We start from the raw sequence: 24975 nt of genomic DNA, 5'->3' as shown, positions 1-24975 counted from the left end.
TTAACACCACACAGCTGGTTAAGAAGGCCCAACAGCGGCTGTACTTTCTGAGGAGGCTGAGGAAGTTTGGCATGTCGCCCAAGATCCTCAGCAACTTCTACAGCTGCATTGTTGAGAGCATCCTAACCAGCTGTATCACTGTATCACTACTGCTATGGACCGCAGACGCCTGCAGAGAGTGGTGAAGACCGCTGAGAAAATCACCAGGACTCCACTGCCCTCTCTGCAGAGCATCTACCACCGCAGAGTCCACAGGAGAGCCGCCTCCATCCTCAAGGACCCCACCCACCCCCAGCACAGACTGTTCACACTTCTACCCTCAGGCCGGAGGTACAGAAGTGTTAAATGCAGGACCACCAGACTAAAGAACTCCTTCTTTCCCACTGCCATCAGGCTCCTAAACAACGCATAGGAGATTATAATCATGGACTTACTCATATAACTGTACTACCTCATATAACTGAACCCGACTGTCATTTTCAGTTTGCACATGCATAATTGCACTGCTTACATTTGCACTGTTTTATTATTATTATTGTTGCTTTTTTATTATCACATGCTGCCTTAAATTTTGTTATCTTGTACATTTTGTTTAGTATATATTGTATATTTTTTAGTATTGTACATTTTACATTGGTTGGCATTCTGCGGACAGCAAAGCAAGAATTTCATTGTACAGGGAAACATGTTTTCTACTGTGCATATGATAATAAACACTTTGAATCTTGAATCTCGAATTAGAAAATTGTGTGTCACTGTAGCACTCCACTAGGTAAACAAGACAAGGTATTCAAGACCCTGGTACTTGCAAGCAATGGTCAGCCCCCAAACCCCTGCAAGATCACTCCGCTCCTCCACCTCGGCTGGCCGCCTGGCACCGCCGCCTCTACGTGGATGTAGTGTCGTAGAATTTAAGTTATAATACTTTGAAATAAAATACCGTTAACCAGAGCTGTTGATTCATTCAAAGACTTTATTCACGCAGAATATTTAGCCGTTCAGGTTTGCAAAGTTGACCCGTTATCTCCTCAGTCACCTGCCTTTATAGACTTCGCACAGGTTAACGCCTTCTATTCAACATGTTTCCTGTCTACATGCACCAATAACATTCAAGATCTATATTTCGTCATCAAGGTGTGCACCGCCTACCTGGCGCCCGTTAGTCTGGTCAGACCTTGCTGACCCCAGGCTGATTTCAAAAGCCTTTTGTGCTGGCTGTTTGTTTATTACTTAATTACCCTATCCTGGTTTCTCCAGCTTTGATCCTTTGTTCTCTTCACCTATAGCAAACCCCTCAATGTCTTGGGAGCTGGACCATCGTAGACCCTCGGCTGAGGGTATAGTGCTGCTTAGGAGAAGTGGGCCAGGCTGATCGAGGATGCCAGGGTGTCATGGCAGAGGCCACTGTCGATGCTGTACGGAGCCTCTCTAAAGTTATTACACGTTTATTACAAGACAGACTAGGGACAGACAGATTTGAAATTATTTTCTTTATTTTACTTTAAAAACTCTATTATCTATTTGTATTTGGACTTATTTACTTGATTTTCGGTAAGTCCATTCACTCCAAGTTGTTTACGTTCACTTTAATTTCTTTGATTTCTTTTCTTTTAGTTATTTTCAATGATTTCTTTGATTCTGTCGATTTTACTTTATCGTGTGGGTTTACTTTAATTACTTTGGACCTTCTATAATAAATATAAATATTTTCCATTTTTATATTATATAATATATTTTATGTTATTTCCTAAATCCTTTTCTTTTGGTTGGAGATCTGGAAACCCTCGGCTGAGGATGTGGTGATCGACCAGAAGCATATTTCTTATCTATTCTTATCAGCAATTAATATATTTTCTTTCTTTTTACTTGGAGATCGGGTGAATTGGAACCCCCAGTATTTAGACTGACAGTAATTACTTTTTATCCTTCTTTCCATAGTATTTTTATTCTTTTACTATTAAATCATTTTTTTAATATCATGTATTATCCTGCTTACCTGTTTTATGCTTGAATAAAGAACAACTCTGAAAAGCAACTAGCCCAAGAGTAACCAAGAGTATAGTACTTATCACAGTACTTATCACCTAAAATGATGTGTTACTCTCCTTGCTAAACACAAAAAGATGCATATTACACCAAAGGATCTGAATGGTTATTCTAGCCTCTGTATTAAAATATCCCCTTTGGATGAATTGTCCTCATTGATAAATCTGATGCGTGCAGCCACACCAACAGGCTCTCCTATAAGAACAGAGCCGTCGTTCACCACTGGGGCTTTCATAGGCTGGGCTCTGATTTGTAGCTCACTTTCAGAGCATGACATTAAGCTGCAGCAGTGGAAACCTGTGGGAAATCTGTGGCTCAGTTGGTAGAGCACTAACAATGCTTAGGTTGGGGGTTCGATTCCCGCTGGGACCATATATACTGAAATGTATGCACTCACTGCAATGTAAGTCGCTTTGGATAAAAGCGTCAACTAAATGGCATATATTATTATTATTATTATAGAAACCTATTAGGGTAAGACCCTTTAAGCTGAGGATCTAACCCGTTAGATGGAGGGCTGGACTGGGACTCCTGTAGAGGGTCTAATTTATTTCCTTTCAATGGCTGCAGGCACCAAACTCTTCAGTTGACCTATGACCACTTTTCCCCGACCCTTCAACTCCCACAGGTAAACTCCCAGTCATTTACTGACCAGACTATTGTTTGAAAAAACTTTGATTCAGAAATAATTGTTTAACAAAATTCCATTGACGAGCCCCTATTTGTCATGTCCCGGCTCCAGGCCAAGACAAAGAGGAGACCAGAGAGAACGGTTAACCAATATTTTATTCCAGCACAAATAACTCATAAATAAACCATAAGAGTACAGAGAGTGAGTCAGAGCATCAGTGTGAGTGGGGGGGTGTTGGAGGAGGGAACCATGGACATGAAGGATGTTGAAAATGCCAAAACAAAACATAAGAGAAAACCAAACTAAAACTAAGAAGGACCAGAGTCCATCGAGAGAGAGAGAGAGAGAGAGAGAGAGAGAGAGAGAGAGAGAGAGGGAGAGAGAGAGAGAGAGCCCAAAGACCTCATGGGCTTTCTAGGCCAGCCCACAGGTGTGCTTGCATGGACAGCCAATCACGGCTCCTGCTGCCACTCCCCACCTTGCACTGCAACATAGAAACAGAACAGCACTCCTGCAACATAGAAACAGACACGACAGAACAGCACTCCTGCAACATAGAAACAGACACGACAGAACAGCACTCCTGTATAGGGTCAATTGCTCCCAATACAGGTGATATGGACACTCATCCCCTAGTGATCCCTTTGGCTGTAAATGGGCCAAATGAGTGAGTCTCCTTCTGTTACTAACAGCAATTCAGACTGGGGGCTTCCCTTTCAGACTGGGGGCTTCCCTTTCAGACTGGGGGCTTCCCTTTCAGACTGGGGGCTTCCCTTTCGAAAGCTCTCTCCAGAGAGGATTTTGGTCGTGGAACCCCGGTTGGGCTAGACCTCCTGGTCTCTAAAGGGATCCGTCCTTCTGGGAGATCTGTGGAAAATGCCCAAATACATACGCCTAACAACCCCCGTCATAAGCTCCTCTGAGCATAACTGCTTCAGGTGAACAACACTTCTAGGTCTCTGTGATGTACTTCCTCATTACCCCGTCCCTCCGGGTCGTCCCTCTGGGTCGTCCCTCCGGGTCGTCCTTGGCTATCAACCCATTATCTGCTGGACTCCACCCAAACATCTCTCTACTTTGACCTAATTCCTCTTTCTCTACTTCCTTTTCCAATTTATTACATTTCAACTTCATTTGTTACACATAGTTAGACAGATCAGTTTCATCCTTTAAATCATGAAAACAGGTTAAACCCATTTTATCTACGTCAAGCCATCTGATTAGTTAAACATCAGCCGTCAGATATTCAGTACTTTAGTAGCACATAGCACTTGTAGTATACAGTATATTTTGCTGGTTACACTTTACCATATTAGTAATACATAACATTAGTAGTATATATTGTTCTTCAATTTAGTAGATCATGTTTCAGTGTTGTTAGCAAAACATATTCTCAGCACCAAGGTCCAACAGGTGCCTTCGCTGTAACCAGCGAAGGCACCCCCTTATCCTCCATCCCCCGCCTGCCCCACCCCAGGGACCGGAGAGGGAACAGGAAGGTCAGGAAGGTTCTCCAGAGAAGCACCAACACCCCCATCCTCCGGCTCAATAACCTCCTTCTTAATCCTATCCTCAATGTTCCCCTGAGCCAAGCTCTCAGCTCCCCCAGATACTTCCAGGCTAAAGCCACTAGATGGCGCCAGCCCCCCACGCCAGGGCTCCCTACCAGCAATCTCTCGGTAGTCACGTGACCCAGTCCTCCCTGCTCGTCCATAAGGGCCCCTGCCATGATTCCAGCTCCGAACCCCCCCTCTATAGCTCTGAGCAGCCTGCGCAGGTATAGATGCAGGTCGGGGATGGACCAGGCCTTCAACAGACGCAGGTCGGGGATGGACCAGGCCTTCAACAGACGCAGGTCGGGGATGGACCAGGCCTTCAACAGACGCAGGTCGGGGATGGACCAGGCCTTCAACAGACGCAGGTCGGGGATGGACAGATTTTCGACAATGGAGGTTGCTGCCTATTGGAGGCCTGTGCTGCCGCAGGCAAAGTAGAGTCCTCAACTTCCTCTCCTCCTTCCTCTCCTCCTTCCTCTTCATTCACCATCACATCTTTTCTTCATCACCAGAACGCACGGGCAACGGAACCGCTTTCTCTGGTGTTTTATCAGGTTGCAGGACTTACTATAACTTTTCCCACACTGGGAGCAGTGGTATGGCCTCTCTCCCGTGTGTATTCTCTGATGTCTCTTTAGGTCTTCCTTGTTGACTGAAACTCTTCCCTCACTGGGAACAGTGGTATCTTTCACTACCACATTGAGTCCCAGTGTTTGACTGCAGTCCTCCAGCTTCACTGCCACCATCTCGGGACCCCACTGTGTGCTTGTCTGGGCTGGAGAACCACAGCCAGAACCAGGGGACTCTGTGGTCTTGGGTTCAGACATGGTAGCTAAGCTGAGAGGTGGATCTGTGTAGGGTAAACAAAGGAAGAGGCACAAACAGTGGAGGATGAATTGAGATTACCAAAACCTTACAGATAGGACATGGGCTAGGGCTAGGGTTAGGGCTAGGGTTAGGGCTAGGGCTAGGGTTATCTGGCATTACTCTGAATTATTACACTATGAATACTTGAGACAACAACATAAAATAACTACAAAAAGAAGTTCCAGAAGAAACTGTCGATAGTCTGATAGATGGATAGATTAACAGATAGATATACACACTCTCTCTGTGCTACGACTATAAACCATAGGTTGTATACACACACACACCATATAATTGTGTGATAATCACTGAATTTAAGAGTCCTATAATCAATATATACAACCTATAGTTTATAGCAGTGTGTTGAACAGCAGTTACAGGTTGTTGACTCAATGTAGAAACTATCACTCAGAAACAGGAAGCGCCTTGCAGCAAGCAGCAGTGGAAAATGCCCAGTTAAAAAATGAGGAAACATGCCTTCGACCATGTGATTGAGGAACTGTATTCATAGAAAGAAAATTGAATTGCTCACTTTATTTGACATGTATGTCTGTTACACTTAATGTCTTATGTGCTGTTATACTATTTTTATTCTTACAATGCTGATATTGCACTGTTGCGAGGAAGCTGGCAGAGTAAGCATTTCATTGAACCTTTCATGGGAAATAGGGCTCAAGGAACCACCAACAATATGCTTATCATCTTAACAAATATATATATCAATCATAACCATATCATATTTGGTATAGTATTGCCCCAGAAGGGTTTGTAATTGTTCTTATATCCGAATTACCCTGAAATGGTATTGCCCCAGAATAATGGACTGTCAGTCGACTGGGGCCACCGTCAAAAACGCCCAGATGCCAGTGGAACCAGATGCCAGTGGAACCAGATGCCAGTGGAACCAGATGCCAGGGGAACCAGTCAAACAAAACACATCACCCGTCATGAACGCAGATGGACATCGCCTACGTCAAGACAAAGCCCCAGAGCAGAATATATTTTAAGATTAAGAAATATGTTGAACCCTTTCTCGTGGGCGCAATCATTGCAGCTTCTATTTCCAACATGTTAGCTTCATGTTTAGCTGTGACCACTTGCTTTGTAACTACTTTTGCTGGTCCAAGTTGCAGGCAGCAGACCCCGTGGGAGGGCAGCAGACCCCACGGGAAGGCAATAGTAAAGATGTGGCAGACATCTAAACAATAAACAAGACGCCTCGGGCAAAAGTGCAGCTCGTCAACTACCTGGCTATGTAACAGTAACTCAACCAATGAGCCGCCTGACATTGCAACAGTGCAGCCTCTCAACAAAGTGGCTCGCAGGACCACATATGAGGCCTCTACAGTACACAGCAATGCAAAGTACGGGGTGCTCAGTGGCGTAGCACATTAAGGCGCATACCACGTCATCGCAAGGTCCCTGGTTCGACTCCGGCCATGTCATCCCTCCTCTCTCTCTCTCACCCATCCTTCCTGTCAATCTCTACCATCTCCATCCCAATAAAGCAGAAATGCCCTAAAACATATATATTAAAAAAAGCAATGCAAAGCTTTTCTCACCAAAGCCGCTCACTTGAACAGGAAAGCGTCACGGCGGTCCTTCTTTTGGGAGAATTTCTCGATGACCTTGTCGTTAAAATCGGTTCGTCCATGGATGAAGCCGTTCTCAACGGAAAGCATCGCCAGCGCGTTCAGCCTGTCCTGGTGGGCCGCAGTGTTCCGTGTGAACGTCTTAATTCTTTTCAACGTGGAAAAGCTCCTCTCGGACTCCGAGGTCGTCATCGGAGTAGTGATGATGATTTTGAGAAGGGAGACCGTCTCGGCCAGAGCCTCTTGCAAACTGTTCTCATGAATAGATCTCAGTAAAGACAGTGCCGTGTTCCCAGCATGCAGCTCGGCGTGACGGTAGAGGGTCGACAGCTCCGTCTGAAGCTTCTGCTTGTTCTCCAAAGGCCAGAGGCGAGTAGCGCATTCCAGTCCCTCCGTAGGAAAAGACATTACGAACTGCGGGAAAAACGAACTATCCACTAGTTTTGCGGCGATCAGATAGTCACTCTGAGAACACCGGTCTTCCACTTGCTCAACCATTCTGTCGCACGCCTCGTTCATGACAGCAGCCGTGTCTGTGGGCCTCCTCCGTTTGCCACCAGCCCCCGTGTCCCCGTGTCCTGTGGCCAGAGCCTCCGCCTGTCCCCGTATATTTTTAACGCTCACCTTGAAACGGTCAACGGCGCGGCGGATTCCTGCTGCATCAATGCTCCGTTTCTGCACGGTGTTATACAACACGTTCACCTCTGGCATGACCACAGAAAAGAACTCCAGCAGTTGAAGGAATTTGGGGTCCTTGAGTTTCGCTGACAGGCCGTACGCCTCGCCGATCGTGGTCTGGTCCCAGCCTGGCTGCGTGCGCATCGTGTCCATGCAGTCAGCCAGCGCATCACGTTGCTCCCAAACTGCGTTGACAGTTCCGCTTTTAAAGCTCCGTGGTGTAGCGGTCGGCCTCGGGATCCGTCTGGCCGCTGCCTCTTGGAGAGCTGTGGTTCTTTTGGGGGAGTTTGAAAAGAAGGTCCCAAATGACGACAAGTCAGCAAAAAACACCTTGAGCGCACTCACTCTCGCTGAGCAAAGTTGCTGAAGGGTTAAGTCCAAACGGTGAGCGTAGCAATGCACAAACTGTGCGTATGGATACGCGTCCTTCAGCAGGGTTTGAACCCCACGTACATTCCCGCTCATCACCGCTGCCCCATCGTAGGTCTGGGCGATCAGCTTGTCCCTCAGTCCCAGTGGCTCCAGAACACGCTTAATGGTGTCGGCGAGCCCACTGCCAGTTTTGTCCTTCACCTCCACAAACTCCAGAAACCTCTCAGTCACAGTGTTGTCTGGCAACAAATAGCGCAGCACGATAACCATTTGTGACCGGCATGACACGTCCGTTGTCTCGTCTGCCTGCACCGCCACAAAGTCGGCCCTTGACACCTCCGTGGCGATCTCCTCCCTGTACACTTCGTACATACATTCTAACAGTTCGTTTTGTATAACTGCGGATGTCCCCTTAAATACGGGCTGCCGCTCGTAATGTCTTTGGAGTCTAGAGTCTCCGTCACACATCGTCTCAAAGATGCACCTGAATATAGCAGGGTTCAGAGAGTCCACAGACTCACCGTGTCCACGCAGGGCCGACTCCGTTTTACCACACAATTTAATGCAAGCAATTATTCTACCCAGCACGTACCTGTTCTCCTTAGTTTCTTGGTTATGGCGCTCAATGTCGCGTCGGTGTGCGCTGTCGAGCTGAGCAACAACGTTGGTGTTCCCCGTTAAACCCAGTTTAATTGCACTGTCCACATGAGATCCACAACCCTCATGTTTGGAAAGCCTCTCCGACAAATGCTTTAAGTCCTTGAATCCCGATTTGGACCAAATGCTCTCTCCACCAAACAGAAGGCACGGATAGCAAAATAGGGCTTTCTTAGATACACTTGCTGTTAGCCATGTTTTCCTCTGAAACCACTCGGGGTTGAAACTGCGATTTCGGTCTTTTCCAGCCTGAGTTATAATTAACTTCATAGGCCTGTGAGCCCCAAGACGCTTAATTTCTATTTTTTCTTCCAAAGTCAAGGTGTTGAAGCGAACGGTGAGTAAATAGTCGACCTCATTCATCATGACCGGTGACATCATGACCGGTGACATCATGACCGGTGACACTTCCTCACCGCCTTCCTTTTCCATGTCCCCTTCTTTCACAAACACCTCTTTCTCTTCTTCTTCTTTCACCATCACATCTTTCTCTTCTTCTTCTTCTTTCACCATCACTTCTTCCTCCTCCTCCTCTTTCACTACCACATTGAGTTCCAGTGTTTGACTGCAGTCCTCCAGCTTCACTGCCACCATCTCTGGACCGCGCTGTGTGCTTGTCTGGGCTGGAGAACCACAGCCAGAACCAGGGGACTCTGTGGACTTGGGTTCAGACATGGTAGCTGAGCTGTGAGGTGGATCTGTGAAACAAACAGTAAAGGTAAACTGAGATTACCAAAGCCTCACGGATAGGATATGCGTTACTCTGAATTATTACACTATGAATAATTGGGACAATAACATACAACAATTATAATCTAAGAACAAGCTGTTAGCACACTTAATTTGAATGTCATACTGCAATATTTCATCAATAAAGTTGGTGTTGATTCGAAAATAAGACATACTGAATGAAAGCAAATCACTTTTTAAACTGCAAACAGTCTCAACAACATATTTATAGGCTATTAGAAAAAGGCTAAAATAAAAACAAATGGTGGTGACTAATGGTACTTCGCAATCGACCTATAGGTGTAAATTAACCTTTGTAAATTTGGCCGAATAAGCTGGCTAATAATATCAGTGTTATTTCCTCTGATATTAAGCCCATCCCTTATCAACCTCATTCAGAGCTGTCATTATGATAGTTGCAACTGTAACGCGATTCCTCACGCAGGTTGAACAAAGGACAGACAAACGTGTTTGTTGTGTTGTTCTTTCTTGCGGCGTTGAAATGAAGTCAAAACACTCAAGAGATGTTCGATCCGTGGTGTATTCCGGTAAAACTGATCAAACAGATGCAACATCTGTTCGGATTTTGACTTCATTTCAACTTTCCGCAAGAAGAAACAACGACAAACAAGTAGGATATCTTGAAGCAGGTTTTTATTCAGCGATAGAGCGCTGCGGTGTGTTTCTGTTTTCGTCTTTGTGAAACCTCGAGTTACAGTTACAACCATTAGGAGGCGAATGAAACAATGCGATGCAGGACTTCGCTACGAACACGTTTTACTTACATTTTGGCATTTTCAGCAATGTCGAGATACCGGCGCTGCTCAAACCGGGATTGTCGGACGTCTTATCACTTCAGAAATAAAAGATAATTCCGACAAGCTAGTTACCTCGACATACACATTTATAATAGTAACCATGAGACCGTGAACGAAAAAAAGACGCTTTGAACACGGTGTCGTCTGTTGATGACATCATCACTGGGAGCTGTGTTCGGTGAACAACAATAGTGGAGCTCCGCCCACTTAGCTCGGGTGTATGTAGATTAGGATTTCTTCAAAATAAAAGAGCCCACGTTAAACTTGTTTACACATTTAGAAATACTCAATATGGATTAAGGAACGACAAATAATATGGAAATGAATCTGGAAATAAACATCATCATCCTCTCAATGTATTATTTGTGTTTTTAAGGATTTGTAATTCTTCTGATATCCCAAACACCGTGAAGAAAGAGTGCGGCAATACATAGGGAACATAATGGCAGGTTACTTACACATGAGTTTCTGCTGCTATTCTTATAATTGATGGATAATCGATGTTTTTGAATTTCAATAATGAGGTTAGGTAACCTGGGAGTTTATGCAGTAAGGCTTTATACACAACAATGGTGAGTGTTAAAACGATCACCTATGGTAAAGTCAAGGGCGCTATGGTAGACGGCATCCACATGTTTAGGAGTCGTGGTTGCTGCACTCCGGTAGATGACATCACATAATCAAGCCCTGGCATGAAGGTTGATTGTACAATCTGCTTCCTGCTGTTCAGGGAAAGGCAAGATCTATTCCTATAAAAGAAGCCTACCTTAAATCTTAACTTTTTAAGAAGCTCCTCTGTTTGTTTTCTGAACGTCAAGTCTTTGTCAAACCAAATACACAAGTATTTATAAGTGGGGACACACTCAATAGGGGCACCACCTAAAGTACATATGCATAAATCAGACACATTTTTGTGTGATTTGGAAAATAACATATTTTGTTTCTCCAACATTCAGCACCAACCTCAGCCCAACAAAAGCTCTCTGCAGGACAGCGAATGCTGACTGTAGCTCAGAAGGAGCCTGGTCAATCATGGTGGCAATAGCATAAACAACAGTGTCATCAGCATATAGATGCAGGCCGCAATTATTTACAGATAATTCAATATTGTTCATGTTAATAGTAAAAAGAAATGGTCCAAGAATTGATCCTTGTGGAACACTCTTTGTTATGTACAAAAAAACTGATTTTACATCATCAATTAAGACACACTGCGTTCTGGTCGTTAAATCATTTTCAAACCATCTACATGAAGCTTGATCCAGGCCTATTTCAGACAACCTCCAAGTCCAAAGTAGGGAATGGTCGACTGTAACAAATACCTTACAGACATGTATAAATAAGGCAGCACAATGTTTTATTCTGATCCAGGCAATTTATCACATCATCTAAGACAAGTGTAGCAGCTGAGACTGTGCCATGATCAGGTCTAAAGCCAGATTGGTCCACATTTAGAACAGAATGGGAAGATAAATGGTTCTTAGTTGGGAGTTTGAGGCTTGAGCCTTATTTCCGAAGGCAACGTTATGGCAAATAGGAGACCAGGGTTCAAATCCCATCAGTTATAGTCACTGACTCCAGTTAATATAAAATATGAATATGATTGATGATGGATATCAATATAATAATTTGCTCCTCCCTGTGTGACAAACACTTACACCTTGAGCCAAGCTGACAGATAGAAATGTCAAATATATAATGCAAAATATATACCATCTATGTAGCAGATTAATGGGGGTCTTTCTAAGATTCTCAACATTTCTGATTGGAATACGTTTTGTGCCGATTTATATCATTGGGGAAAAAAATTCCATTGAAAATATTTTCAAAGGAAGGTAAATCATGTCTTCATTCTACTTTCCTGGTCCTGCCTGATGCTCCAGAACCCGTCTGCTGAGTCAAGACAAGTTTTGAAACGCCTTATGTCCAATGTTTTCATACATGCAGTTGGATGTAGCATGTGTCTGTTATCTGGTGCGATAACTCTGTTTAAGGCTTTGTAATTTCTTACTGCTCTCCATGTTCCATCAGGCGCTACGATACGATACGGCGCTACGATACTCGATGTGGCGATATTTACTGGTGGCGCTGATTCGATACCATTGCACCCGAACTGTAATATCACAACATTTGTGTACAAGTCATATTTCTCACTTTCCAAAGAATAGTTCCATTGTTAAGTGCATGGTCTGCAAAAAAAACAAAAAAACATTTTGATTCCGTCTGAGGCGAACTCAAAACTTGCACGTGGCATACCGTGTCCCATTGTAACCATGGTAACGCTTTTGACAGCGCATGTCTTAGCCAGGCTACTTTTTATCCCATAACCGCAGTGTTACCAGACAGATCAGAGAGGTGCCAATGACATTACTGGAGGCTAATAGTTAAAAAAAAAATCCTTCTTTATTTATCTAATATCGATTTTATTATTATTAAGTGTAATCTCAGTTTGCAATATTTCTCAGACTGCCTACCCAGGAAGGCAAACGGTTGCCTGGCAACCTGCTCCATAGGTTTGCGTGAAGGAACTATTTGAGTCTCCATCAGCGAAAATGGAATATAATATACCACTCAATCAGTGTTAATGCAATGACAAAACAATGTGTGAGCATGTATGCCTACAAGAGTCTGTTTGTCTTTGTGTCAGAGAGATGGTCTTCTTTCTGTGTTTGTATTTGCTTAATGAAGGAAAATAAAGACTAGAGGGCAAAAAGTATGTTCTTGTATCTTTATTCGATACTCAGCAATGGAGAGCAGGAGAGAGTTGACGTTTAGGCTGTAGCCTTCCTCAAGACAGACACAGAGGAATGAATAGACACATACATATGGGTGTGACAGCAGGTCCCTCACCTGTGTGTAATTAACACCAATAATCAGGTAAGTCAACGTTTAACCAATAATATGCCATTACAGTCCATAATAAGCTACAGTGAGACATGGGGCAGAATAACAGCAAAGTCATATACAACTAAATAGGGCCCATATCAAGGAATAGCTAACCTGAAGGACAATAAAATATATCAGTGGTCACACAGAAACAAAATGCAGTGTCTTTGCCATACGGCTAAGCTTCAATAACAGCTGATATATCATGCCAGGTGCTTGGCTTTCTTCTTGTAGTCAGGTTGTGCACATGTCTAAGACTAATATCAGCACCAGTAGCTGACACCTGAAGCCAAGGCCAGTATAGGGTAACCAGGGTAACCAGGAGCTGCTACTTTATCACTGTATAATAGCAGCTATTTTATCTTTTTTGTGGAAACGGTTTCTTTCATGTATAGATTGAACAAGCAGCCTACTTCTAGAAGTCCACTTCTCTTGAGCTTCCAACCACAACAACTATATCAGGTGTATTCTGAACGTTACAAAACATGGAGGTCGCTGCCTATGGGTGGCCTGTGCTGCTGATAGCAAAGTGGAGTCCTCAATATCCTCTCCTCCTCCTTCTTCTTCTTTCACCATCACACGTTCCTCCTCCACTTCCTCTTCTCTCACCATCACATCTTTTCTTCATCACCAGAAGGCACGGGCAATGAATCTCTGTCAATGTCTGGACCATGATGCTTTCTCTGGTGTTTCATCAGGTTGCCGGACTTACTATAACTCTTCCCACACTGGGAGCAGTGGTATGGCCTCTCTCCTGTGTGTATTCTCTGATGTATCTTTAGGTGTCCCTGTTGACTGAAACTCTCCCCACACTGGGAGCAGTGGTAGGGCCTCTCTCCTGTATGTATTCTCTGATGGTCTTTTAGGTTTCCTAGTTGACTGAAACTCTTCCCACACTGGGAGCAGTGGTATGGCTTCTCTCCTGTGTGTATTATCTGATGTCTGTTTAGAGCACTGGAGCGATTGAATCTCTTCTCACACTGGGAGCAGTGGTATGGCCTCTCTCCTGTGTGTATTCTCTGATGTCTCTTTAGCGCTCTTGCCCGACTGAAACTCTTCCCACACTGGGAGCAGTGGTATGGCCTCTCCCCTGTGTGTATTCTTTGATGTCTCTTTAGGTTTCCTAGTTGACTGAAACTCTCCCCACACTGCGAGCAGTCGTAAGGCCTCTCTCCTGTGTGTATACTCTGATGTCTTTTTAGGTGGTGAAAGTGTGTGAATTTCTTTCCACACTGGGAGCAGTGGTATGGCTTCTCCCCTGTGTGTATTCTTTGATGTCTCTTTAGGTTGCTCATCGTAAGAAAACCTTTCCCACATTCAAGGCAAGGGTAAGTCTTTTCCCCTGTATGAGTCTGTGGGTGTGATTTAAGGTGATTTGGACAAATTAAACTCCCACTGCAATCTAAACAGGGACGGGGCCTGCAAGTGTGATTTCTCAAATCCTTTGGCTCATGGAAACTACTCAAGCAGTCCATGCAGTGGTGATTCTTCCGTCTTGAGCTCCTCTGTCTGTGTTGTTTATGGTTTCCTGATGCGGTGGAGCTGGGCTCGCTGTCTGAGCCTGGGTTGGAGCTCTCTCCTGTAAGAATAGCAACATATACAGGATTATAACAACATGAGAGAGCAACACGTAGTGCTTCCATAAGCTTAGCAATGCTTCCATAGGCTTAGCAATGAATTAACACAGTCAAGACAGTTCAAGAGAGACTTATCAATCCCATACTGGGAGAGACACAAATTTGGCCCCTAAGAGTAGTCCATGGGCTAGGAGAAACTGTCATCCATGCTTCAGATTTGTTTATCAGCACGACTAACTTCAGCTAACTTTAGCCATGGCTAACAAAAACCAATTGGAGTGATGCGGGCAGTTAGATGACAAATCCCATTGTACCATCTGACTATGCGGTGTAAAAAAGTCAACTATCCCTTTAACACCATTGACGAGGGGTGGTACAATACAATGTTAACATTAGCCAGATTCATGGACTTACCATCCAACTCACAATCTTTCTCCTCTACATCCTCTCCTCCTTTCTCTTCTTTTACTGTTGCATCTTTCTCCTCCACTTCCTCTTCTTTCACCGGCAAATCTTCTTCCTCTCCTCCGTCCTCTTCTTTTACCGACAAATCTTCTTCCTCTCCTCCGTCCTCTTCTTTCACCATCACTTCTTCCTCCTCCTCTTTCACTACCACATTGTGTTCCAGTGTTTGACTGCAGTCCTCCAGCTTCACTGTCACCATCTCTGGACCCTGCTGTGTGCTTGTCTGGGCTGGAGAACCACAGCCAGAACCCAGGGACTCTGTGGACTTGGGTTCAGACATGGTAGCTGGGCTGTGAGATAGATCTGTGTAGGGTAAACAAAGGTAGAGGCACTTTGAGATGAACAGATCCCTAACAGAGGATATGTGTGTGTGATGGACATGAAGTTGCTGCAAACATTCCTTGCATTTCGAGTTGCTCCACATGAGCATCGAACCTGCGACCTCTGAACCTGCGACCCTTGGTAACAGGCTCAGCGTCAGCAAGACCCAAGACAACCCATTACCATTAGGCTACACGAGGCTATTTTTAAATATTGTTTTTCTTTCCACCAACCAGTCATTTTCCCTCATTAACTTGAATGGTCTCGGGAGCTTATCCTATCTCCAACAAAGATTCTTTTCACAAGATGAAGTATGTTTTTTGTTTTTTTTTATAAACTGAAATATATGTACATGGATTTGACACAATACATAGTTGCAAGTGTTGTTAATGTCTATCTACTCATGCTTCATAGAACCTACACAAAATAACCCATATAACATTACAAAAAATAAACCATATACGATTACAAAAATAGAGTATTTGGTTATGGCTGTTTGGTAGTTTTAAGTAACGGCTTGATCAGAAATTGATGGTTTGTGGTTTGTGCTCTGTTGCGTTACGTGCATCACAGAGTCAACATGTGACCAATGTCAGGGTAGGCTGCAGTAACATCTGTTCAACATGTGACCAATGTTAGGGTAGGCTGCAGTAATATCTGTTCAACATGTGACCAATGTTAGGGTAGGCTGCAGTAACATCTGTTCAACATGTCTTACTTAATAGATTATAGATTATAGACTATAAATCTATGCACCTATTTGCTGCGTTGCACATTGAAATAGAAGGGTAGTCAGACCGGCCGTTAGAGGGTACACATTGACTTCAGCAGGTATCTGAAGTGGACTGAAGCTTCTCAAAGGCTGTGGCAGTGACACCACAGGGTGACTCTGTCCAGGGAACTACAGTATGTAGTGACACCACAGGGTGACTCTGTCCAGGGAACTACAGTATGTAGTGACACCACAGGGTGACTCTGTCCAGGGAACTACAGTATGTAGTGACACCACAGGGTGACTCTGTCCAGGGAACTACAGTATGTAGTGACACCACAAGGTGACTCTGTCCAGGGAACTACAGTATGTAGTGACACCACAGGGTGACTCTGTCCAGGGAACTGCATGGTGGACCACCCTGGCCTACACCCAGTCTCCCTCAACCCCTATGCCCTCCAAAATGCAATGAGTATTTATAGGGCAGATTATGGGCCTCTGCGATTTAGGGTATAAATAAGTAAGTAAAACATAGAATATAAGACATTGTTGCATATGAATTGAACAATGAATGAAGGGCACTGTTAGTACACCGTCTCAGCAAGTTGTTGTTTTGTTATGAGAGCTAAGACAGGAGGCAGGAGTGTTCTGTATGAGTGCAGCTGTCACCCAGACTCGCGTGAACCAAAGATGCATATTTGTTTTAAATGTATTTGTCATTTTTCTTTTGTCATGTCTTGTCAATATTTGCCATTGTTTTTTTTCTGCCATGCCCCAACCTCACCAAGTCAATTTCCAGTATGTGCAAATATACTTGGCCAAATAAAAGAATTCTGATTCTGAATCTTGATGAACAACAGCAATTAAACATTGACAGCAGGAGGGAGAGGGAGATGGAGAGATATGTTAAGCTAGTTACTTGTGTGACAGCCGAGCTTGCAAAACAGTCGAAGTTAGCAATACAGCACAGAGCTGCTGTGGTAAAGAGCTGCTGTGGTAAAGAGCTGCTGTGGTAAAGAGCTGCTGTGGTAAAGAGCTGCTGTGGTAAAGCGCTGCTTGCTGCGTTGATCAGCTCGTCCACCGCGATTAGCATCCGTCACTGTTAGCTAGCTGGAGTTAGCTAGCGTTGCCTAGCAACCTATTTATCAAAATGTGTTTTCAATTCATCAAGCGAGTTACTAACTGTTGGTTGATCAGCTGTTGTAACTGCAGCTGGGTCTTAATAGTATTCATTTCTGCCGGTATCAACTCCAGCCTTGCTGAAAATCCAGAATTATGTCTCGTTCGTAACGCAGTCAGCTGAAAACTGCAGTGCACACTGGAGGAAGATCGGGACTGACTTGGGCTGGTACTTGGTTGTTAAAAACAAACTATATCCAAGTCTTGCGCAGATTTGCATCTTTAGGAAGGACACGCAACGATGTATTTGCTGCTTTACACCCCTTTACAACCCAATTTGCATGACATGGTTTGCTCGTCATACCTGCAGCTAACGGAGCTATAGAAGGTGGATAGCGACCTGCTTCTGCAAACTGATTAGGGGGGATCAGTGTGGAGCTGGGGAGGGCTGTTCTAATACAAGGATCAATGTGATTAGTCTCATAAAACGAGGTCCTGCGATGACCCAGCAGCAGGAGACAATGAGCAACAGCGTGTAAAAAACATTTCATAGGTTAACTCTTCCGAAACGGTGCTGATCATGGATTTCACACTTCAGCAGTATTTATTCTACACCTCGATGCAGAAATAACATGTGAAATACAGGAAAACGTGTATTTTAGTGCATGTGGCCTTTAAGTCCTCTAGTTCCATACTGTACACCGGGGCTAACATGCACCATACTGGACGGTACTAGAATAGGCTACAAAAGAACGAATGCCTCTGCCCAGTTAAAGTTATTCATCTGGCTAATACCTTAGTTGTCCTTACCTGCGATGCGATGCTTCATTTATTCACACTCCGGGAGAATCGAACTGCATCCGTTGTCTTGCATCAGGAGAATGTAATCAATCACTGATCAAATAGAATGAAAATGCTCCGCTGACAAAAACACACACATTGTCGTCTTTTGATGACATCATCAATGGGCGATTCATTATTTTCTTTAAATGTCAAGGCGAACTGAACAGAGAATAAACAGGTAACAGAATGATTACAAAATTGAAGATGATATTGATGACATTAATGTATTACTTTTATATTTAAAAAAAAAATCTATTTTATTAATTATTTATCAACACTATTTAACATCAGATTATACACATGTTAGGGATACACATGTTAGTAATCACACACAAAACAGTCTGACACTCCGCCCCGACTCTCACATTAGTATTTTATTGAACCTTTATTTTATCTGGGGGTCCCACTGAGACCAAAGTCTCTTTTACAAGGGAGCCCTGCATACACAGTTTACAACCATACATAATACACATACAAAATTACAACATAACAAAACACAATCAAGAAAAACAAACACATTTTACAATAAAGAGGTCCTTAATGAAAACTTTAAACTGCCCTAGCAGCACCAGAGCAACCAACTGAAATGTTCTCTGCAGATTCTGATTCTGATTCTGATTCTCTGTAGACTGTTCCAGCAGTGAGCACCACAACTAAAAACGGATTTACCCAATTCAGTTGAGACCGAGGAACAACAAATTGGGCCAAAATGAGATTTAACTGACACTGAAAAGTCACAAATTGCAAAATGCCTTTCAGACGGATGCACTCTTGAAATAGTTAAACTATGGAGGCGTGACCACCGGACAATCAAATGTTTTTTTGCGAATAGTCAACAGGGTCGCAAAAAATGCATGAAGAAGAAAAGGCGCAAATTAACTGCAAAACACTTGAGAAGAATTAAATGTGAAGCTACCAGGAACCCATTATCCTCCTGTGCCACCATATTCCAGAACTGCAACCTACCTGGAGTGTCCAGAAGTACAAGGTGTCAAGGTAAAGAAGGCTGAAACACGACCACCACTGAATAAGATTCACAAGTTGAAGCGTCAAGATTGGGCCAAGAAATACCTGAAGACAGATTTTTCAAAGGTTTTATGAACAGATCAAATGAGAGTGACTCTTCATGGACCAGATGGATGGGCCCGTGGACCAGACGGATGGGCCCGTGGCTGGTTCACTAATGGACACAGGGCACCACTTCGAGTCAGGCGCCAGCAAGGTGGAAGAAGGGTACTAGGCTGCTATCATTAAGGATGAGCTAGTTGGACCTTTTCGGATTGAAGATGGACTGAAAATCAACTCCCAAACTACCAGTTTCTGGAAGATACTTTCTTCAAGCAGTGGTACAGGAAGATGTCTGCAGCATTCAAGAAGGCGATGATCTTTATGAAAGATAATGCTCTATCACATGCATCCAAGTACTCCACTGCTTGGCTAGCCAGCAAAGGCCTCAAAGATGACCGAATAATGACCTGGCCCCCTTCCTCACCTGACTTAAATCCTATTGAGAACTTGTGGGCCCTTCTCAAACATCAGATTTACAGTGAGGGAAGACAATACACCTCTTTGACCAGCATTGGGGAGGCTGTGGTTGCTGCTTCAGAGAGAGTTGATCATGAACAGATCAAGAAACTGACAGACTCCATGGATGGAAGGCTCATGGCAGTTATTGAAAAGAAGGGTGGCTATTTTGGTCACTGAATATTTTTGAAAGGCCAAAAAATGTAATTGTCATTTTGTGTTTGTTATTTGTTACATTTACTCTAAAAGTTTAAAATAAACAAGTGAGTTGGAAAAAAATATTTTTGTAATTTGGTTGGCTAATACTTATATAGTGCACATTTATATATTCCCCTGAGAAAGACAAAACTCACTTTTCCTTTGTTAAACATTCAGGTTTGAGGTTCAATAACATTTTGGATTGACTGAGAGCATTGTATTTGTTCAACAATAAAATTAATCCTGAGGAATACAATTTGCCACATAATTGTGCATGCAGGGTATGAAGCCTGATTCAGGCCTATTTCAGACAACCTCCAAGTCCAAAGTAGGGAATGGTCGACTGTAACAAATACCTTACAGAGATGTATAAATAAGGCAGCACAGTGTTTTTTTTCTGATCCAGGCAATTTATCACATCATCTAAGACAAGTGTAGCAGCTGAGACTGTGCCATGATCAGGTCTAAAGCGAGACTGGTGCACATTTAGAATAGACACCTTTATCGAAAGCGACTTACAACAAGTACATTTGTCTAAAGTAAATGAATCATCTATAGATCAGTCATCATAAGAAAAACAAATCTATGCTAGGACCAGGGGCCGTTGGCAGTCACAATGCAAGAAGAAGGAAGGATAACTTTATATAAAAAAAAATAGTTTTAGTTTTATTATTTATTATTTATAGTAGAGAAACTGTACAGGGGGGTAGTGGGGATGAAGAGGTCTTTAGGAGGGACAGTCAAGATGTAGCCTGAAGAGATGGGTCTTCAGTCTACGGCAATAGGACTGGATCAAGCTGATCAGCCCCAATAGATTTTTTATGTCAATTTTAAGCAGGGCATCCAGTACATCAGAAGTAGAAGATTTGCTAGTGGTTGACTGATCTCCCATCGAACCAACTGGGGGCCGGGAGATGGGGGAGCAGTCGACCGTCTGACCAGGGTCAGCCAAACCACCATGTCTCTCAAATAACTCCTAACACTGCCTGTCAGGTGTCTCTCCTGTGTGTATGGTTATTACAATGCTTCGAATGAGGGTTAGGGTTAGACACAATCCATTGGAGCACGCAACTCTCTCCTCTTCTGTGACCATAAAGGGCGTTGCTGATGATCAATATGCTACAAGACAGAACATACTAGAAATAAACTATGTATGATGTATCTGCCCCTATGGCGTCTTTCTTACACAAGGGGCAATGGAACTGTCAATGTCTGGACCATGACACTTTCTCTGGTGTGTCAACAGGTTGCTGGACGTTGTGAAACTCTTCTCACACTGGGAGCAGTGGTATGGTCTCTCTCCTGTATGTATTCTCTGATGTCTCTTTAGGCCTCTTAGTTCACTGAAACTCTTCCCACACTGCAAGCAGTGGTATGGCCTCTCTCCTGTGTGTATATTCTGATGTGTCTTAAGGGAGCTAGAACTATTGAAACTCTTCTCACACTGGGAGCAGTGGTATGGCTTCTCTCCTGTGTGTATTCTCTGATGTCTGTTTAGGACTCCAAGTTGTCTGAAATTCTTCCCACACTGGGAGCAGTGGTATGGTCTCTCTCCTGTGTGTATTCTCTGATGTGTATTTAGGTCTCTTTGTTGATTGAAACCCTTCTCACACTGGGAGCAGTGGTATGGCCTCTCTCCTGTGTGTATTTTCTGATGTCTATTTAGGGCACTTGAGCGATTGAATCTCTTCCCACACTGGGAGCAGTGGTATGGTCTCTCTCCTGTGTGTATTCTCTGATGTCTTTTTAGGTTTCCTAGTTGACTGAAACTCTCCCCACACTGCGAGCAGTGGTAAGGCCTCTCTCCTGTGTGTATACTCTGATGTACCTTTAGGTCTCCTAATTGACTGAAACTCTTCCCACATCGGGAGCAGTGGTATGGCTTCTCCCCTGTGTGTATTCTTTGATGTCTCTTTAGGTTGCTCATCGTAAGGAAACCTTTGCCACACTGAAGGCAAGGGTAAGTCTTTTCTCCTCTATGAGTCTGTGGGTGTGGTTTAAGGTGAGATGGACAAATTAAACTCTCACTGCAATCTAAACAGTGACGGGGTTTGCAAGTATGACTTCTCAAATCCTCTGGCTCATAGAAGCTACTGAAGCAGTCCATGCAGTGGTGATTCTTCTGTCTTGAGCTCCTCTGTCTGTGTTCTTTATGGTTTCCTGATGCGGTGGAGCTGGGCTCGCTGTCTGAGCCTGGGTTGGAGCTCTCTCCTGTAAGGATAGGAACATATACAGGATTATAACAACATGAGAGCAACAAGTAGTGCTTCCATAGGCTCAGCAGTTCCAGAAGTAACAACATTTCTGGGGTCTGTAGAATACTATGACTGAACACAGAGTTCAAGAGAGACAAATCAATCTCATACTGGGAGAGACTAAAGAGGCATACATTTGCAGGCCCCTAAAAGTCGTCCATGGAGAAACTGTAATCCATGCTTCAGAGCTGTTTATAACCACGGCTAACTTCAGCTAACTTCAGCTAACTTCAGCTAACTTTAGCCACGGCTAATAACAAACAACAGGAGTGATGGGGGCAGTTAGATGAAGTTCAATGTTTGTGGCCAAATCCCGTTGTTTTTTTGTTAGCTGTGGTGATATAAACAACACTGAAGCAGGGATTACTGTTGTTCCTGGTCCATGGAGTACTTCCAGGGTAAGGAACCATCTGACTATAAGCTGTACTAAAGTCATCTATCCTTTTAACACCATTAACGAGGAGTTGTACGATGAATACCATTTTAACATTAGCCAGATTCATGACATGAACTCACCATCCAACTCTCTATCGTTCTCCTCTACATCCTCTCCTGCTTCCTCTTCTTTTACGATCGCATCTTTCTCCTCCACTTTCTCTTCTTTCACAGACAAATCTTCTTCCTCTCCTCTTTCCTTTTCTTCTTTCACCATCACATCTTTCTCCAACACTTCTTCTCCTCCTTCCTCCTCTTTCACCATCACTTCTTCCTCCTCCTCCTCTTTCACTACCACATTGAGTTCCAGTGTTTGACTGCAGTCCTCTAGCTTCACTGCCACCATCTCTGGACCGCGCTGTGTGCTTGTCTGGGCTGGAGAACCACAGCCAGAACCAGGGGACTCTGTGGACTTGGGTTCAGACATGGTAGCTGGGCTGTGAGGTGGATCTGTGTAGGGTAAACAAAGGAAGAGGCACAAACAGTGGAGAGTTAATTTCAACAGAGAATGTGTGTGATGGACGTCATGTTGCTGCAAACAGTCCTCACATTTGGAGTTGAACCTGCAAATGTATTATTATTATTATATATGAATTTATAATTTGCTATTATTTGATTTCAGCAACTCACACAGCTACGAGGCGTAGCTCTGAATCAGAAGCGTGTGGTGTGCAAGAACCGGGGGGAGGGGCTGTGGGAGATGATTGATGGGAGGTGAAGCCAATGGTTATGCGTTGTCTGTTTTCCACAATCTTACCATTGGCTTAATGAAGGCCAGGTTTGGCGTGTTGGTCCACCAGACCTTTCACATATGTGGGTGGAAGTGTCTGGGAACGAGACTTGCACTTTAGCAACATCACTACTTTGGTCAGTAACAAACGTATGTTGAAGCCAGTCAGTAAACTACAGACATGAGGCCAACATGGTTTTGTATTGTGTACCAGGGCGTTGGTAACAGGCTCAGCATCAGCAAGACCCAAGACAACCCATTACCATTAGGCTACACAAGGCTACATGAGGCTACATGAGGCTACTTTTATTTTTTTATTTATTTTACACAGGCTATTTTTTATATATATATATATTTTTTTTTTTTTCACTTTCCACCAACCAGTCATATTCACTCCTTTACTTGAATGTTTAGCTTATCCTATCTCCACCAAAAATTATTTTGAAGTATGTTGTTTTGTTAAAAAATATACCAAATTATATGTAAAGCCATGGATTTGACAGAATATATAGCAGTCTACCAAAAAGACTTGTTACGTTTTTCTCATTGATCATTTCTTCTTTTGGCTTTAAACATCACTGACTCCGGACAAGAGTGACTACATCACTGCTTGCAAGTGTTGTTAATGTCTATCTACTCATGCTTCATAGAACATACGTAAAATAACCCATATAAGTTTATAAAATAAAAAATAAAAATAAAAAAGCAATAGAACATCTGTTTTGGTATTGCCCCATTGTGTCTGACCTTTGGTCTCGGGTTCAGGAATGGCTGGTTAAAAAAAAAAAATATTCATCTAGAAATAACGTAGAACAGGCAGTATCAGGTGACTTAGTATCAGACAGACAATCATTAATCAACATAATCATTAATCAACATAATCATACTCTTAGCATGAAGATTAATGTTTGGCTTGGAATCTGTGCAGGCTCTGAGAATGGAGAGTTTCAGGAACCATGTCAGACATCACAGCACTGAAAGGTCGATGGCACAAGGAGACCAAGAGAGGGTGTCATATCGAGAGAGGTGGGGTGAGCTGGGAGCAGCGGAGGGGTGAATTAAAAAATACATCTAAAGAATTTCGATTAAAAAAAAAACATAAGATCTATTTAAAAAAAACAACAACAAAAAAACATTACAGATTAAAAAATAAAGTATTTGGTTATGGCTGTTTTGTTATTTTAAGTAACGGCTTGATCAGAAATTGATCGGTTTGTGCTCCGTTGCCATTACGTGCATCACAGAGTCAACATGTGACCAATGTCAGGGTAGGCTGCAGTAACATCTGTTCAACATGTCTTATTTAATAGATATCAAACTATAAATCTATGTTAATCTAACATCACTGCTTCTGCATGACATGGTTTGCTCGTCATACCTGCAGCTAACGGAGCTATAGAAGGTGGATAGCGACCTGCTTCTGCAAACTGATTAGGGGGGATCAGTGTGGAGCTGGGGAGGGCTGTTCTAATACAAGGATCAATGTGATTAGTCTCATAAAACGAGGTCCTGCGATGACCCAGCAGCAGGAGACAATGAGCAACAGCGTGTAAAAAACATTTCATAGGTTAACTCTTCCGAAACGGTGCTGATCATGGATTTCACACTTCAGCAGTATTTATTCTACACCTCGATGCAGAAATAACATGTGAAATACAGGAAAACGTGTATTTTAGTGCAGGGGGCCTTTAAGTCCTCTAGTTCCATACTGTACACCGGGGCTAACATGCACCATACTGGACGGTACTAGAATAGGCTACAAAAGAACGAATGTCTCTGCCCAGTTAAAGTTATTCATCTGGCTAATACCTTAGTTGTCCTTACCTGCGATGCGATGCTTCATTTATTCACACTCCCGGTATTAAAGTGCATCAGGAGAATGTAATCAATCACTGATCAAATAGAATGAAAATGCTCCGCTGACAAAAACACACACATTGTCGTCTTTTGATGACATCATCACT

The 24975-nt window shown here is 43.4% G+C and overlaps 2 protein-coding genes across 6 annotated transcripts in view; both read right to left on the bottom strand.

Moving 5' to 3' along the window:
• The window catches only part of LOC310802459 (uncharacterized protein), a 33928-nt gene that overhangs the window by 6519 nt on the left and 2434 nt on the right, over nucleotides 1-24975 (bottom strand). Inside the window, exons 1-3 of one of the 5 annotated variants that reach the window (XM_083666830.1) lie at nucleotides 17837-17871; nucleotides 14824-15177; nucleotides 12670-14411 (exon numbers count right to left, since the gene is read on the bottom strand). In XM_083666830.1, the coding sequence (XP_083522956.1) occupies nucleotides 13444-14411; nucleotides 14824-15177; nucleotides 17837-17855 (1341 nt within the window). In that variant the 5' untranslated portion in view covers nucleotides 17856-17871 and the 3' untranslated portion in view covers nucleotides 12670-13443. Of the gene's footprint in view, nucleotides 1-9913; nucleotides 10040-12669; nucleotides 14412-14823; nucleotides 15178-17836; nucleotides 17956-24975 lie in introns of those variants that run through there. The other 4 variants (XM_083666831.1, XM_083666827.1, XM_083666826.1 and 1 more) reach the window with 4 other exon arrangements.
• On the bottom strand, nucleotides 20299-22895 carry LOC310802461 (uncharacterized protein). The gene is made up of 2 exons (XM_083666833.1): nucleotides 22363-22895; nucleotides 20299-21802 (listed from the first exon to the last, which is right to left on the bottom strand). Exons 1-2 carry the CDS (start codon nucleotides 22706-22708, stop codon nucleotides 20760-20762), a joined length of 1389 nt encoding a protein of 462 aa, XP_083522959.1. The 5' UTR covers nucleotides 22709-22895; the 3' UTR covers nucleotides 20299-20759.

This window comes from Argentina silus (genome assembly GCF_951799395.1).
Source record: "Argentina silus genome assembly, chromosome: 3".
NCBI classification, from domain to species: Eukaryota; Metazoa; Chordata; class Actinopteri; order Argentiniformes; family Argentinidae; genus Argentina; species Argentina silus.
The sequence above is the reverse complement of the archived record's forward strand: the minus strand, read 5'-3'. Positions and strand labels throughout refer to the sequence as shown.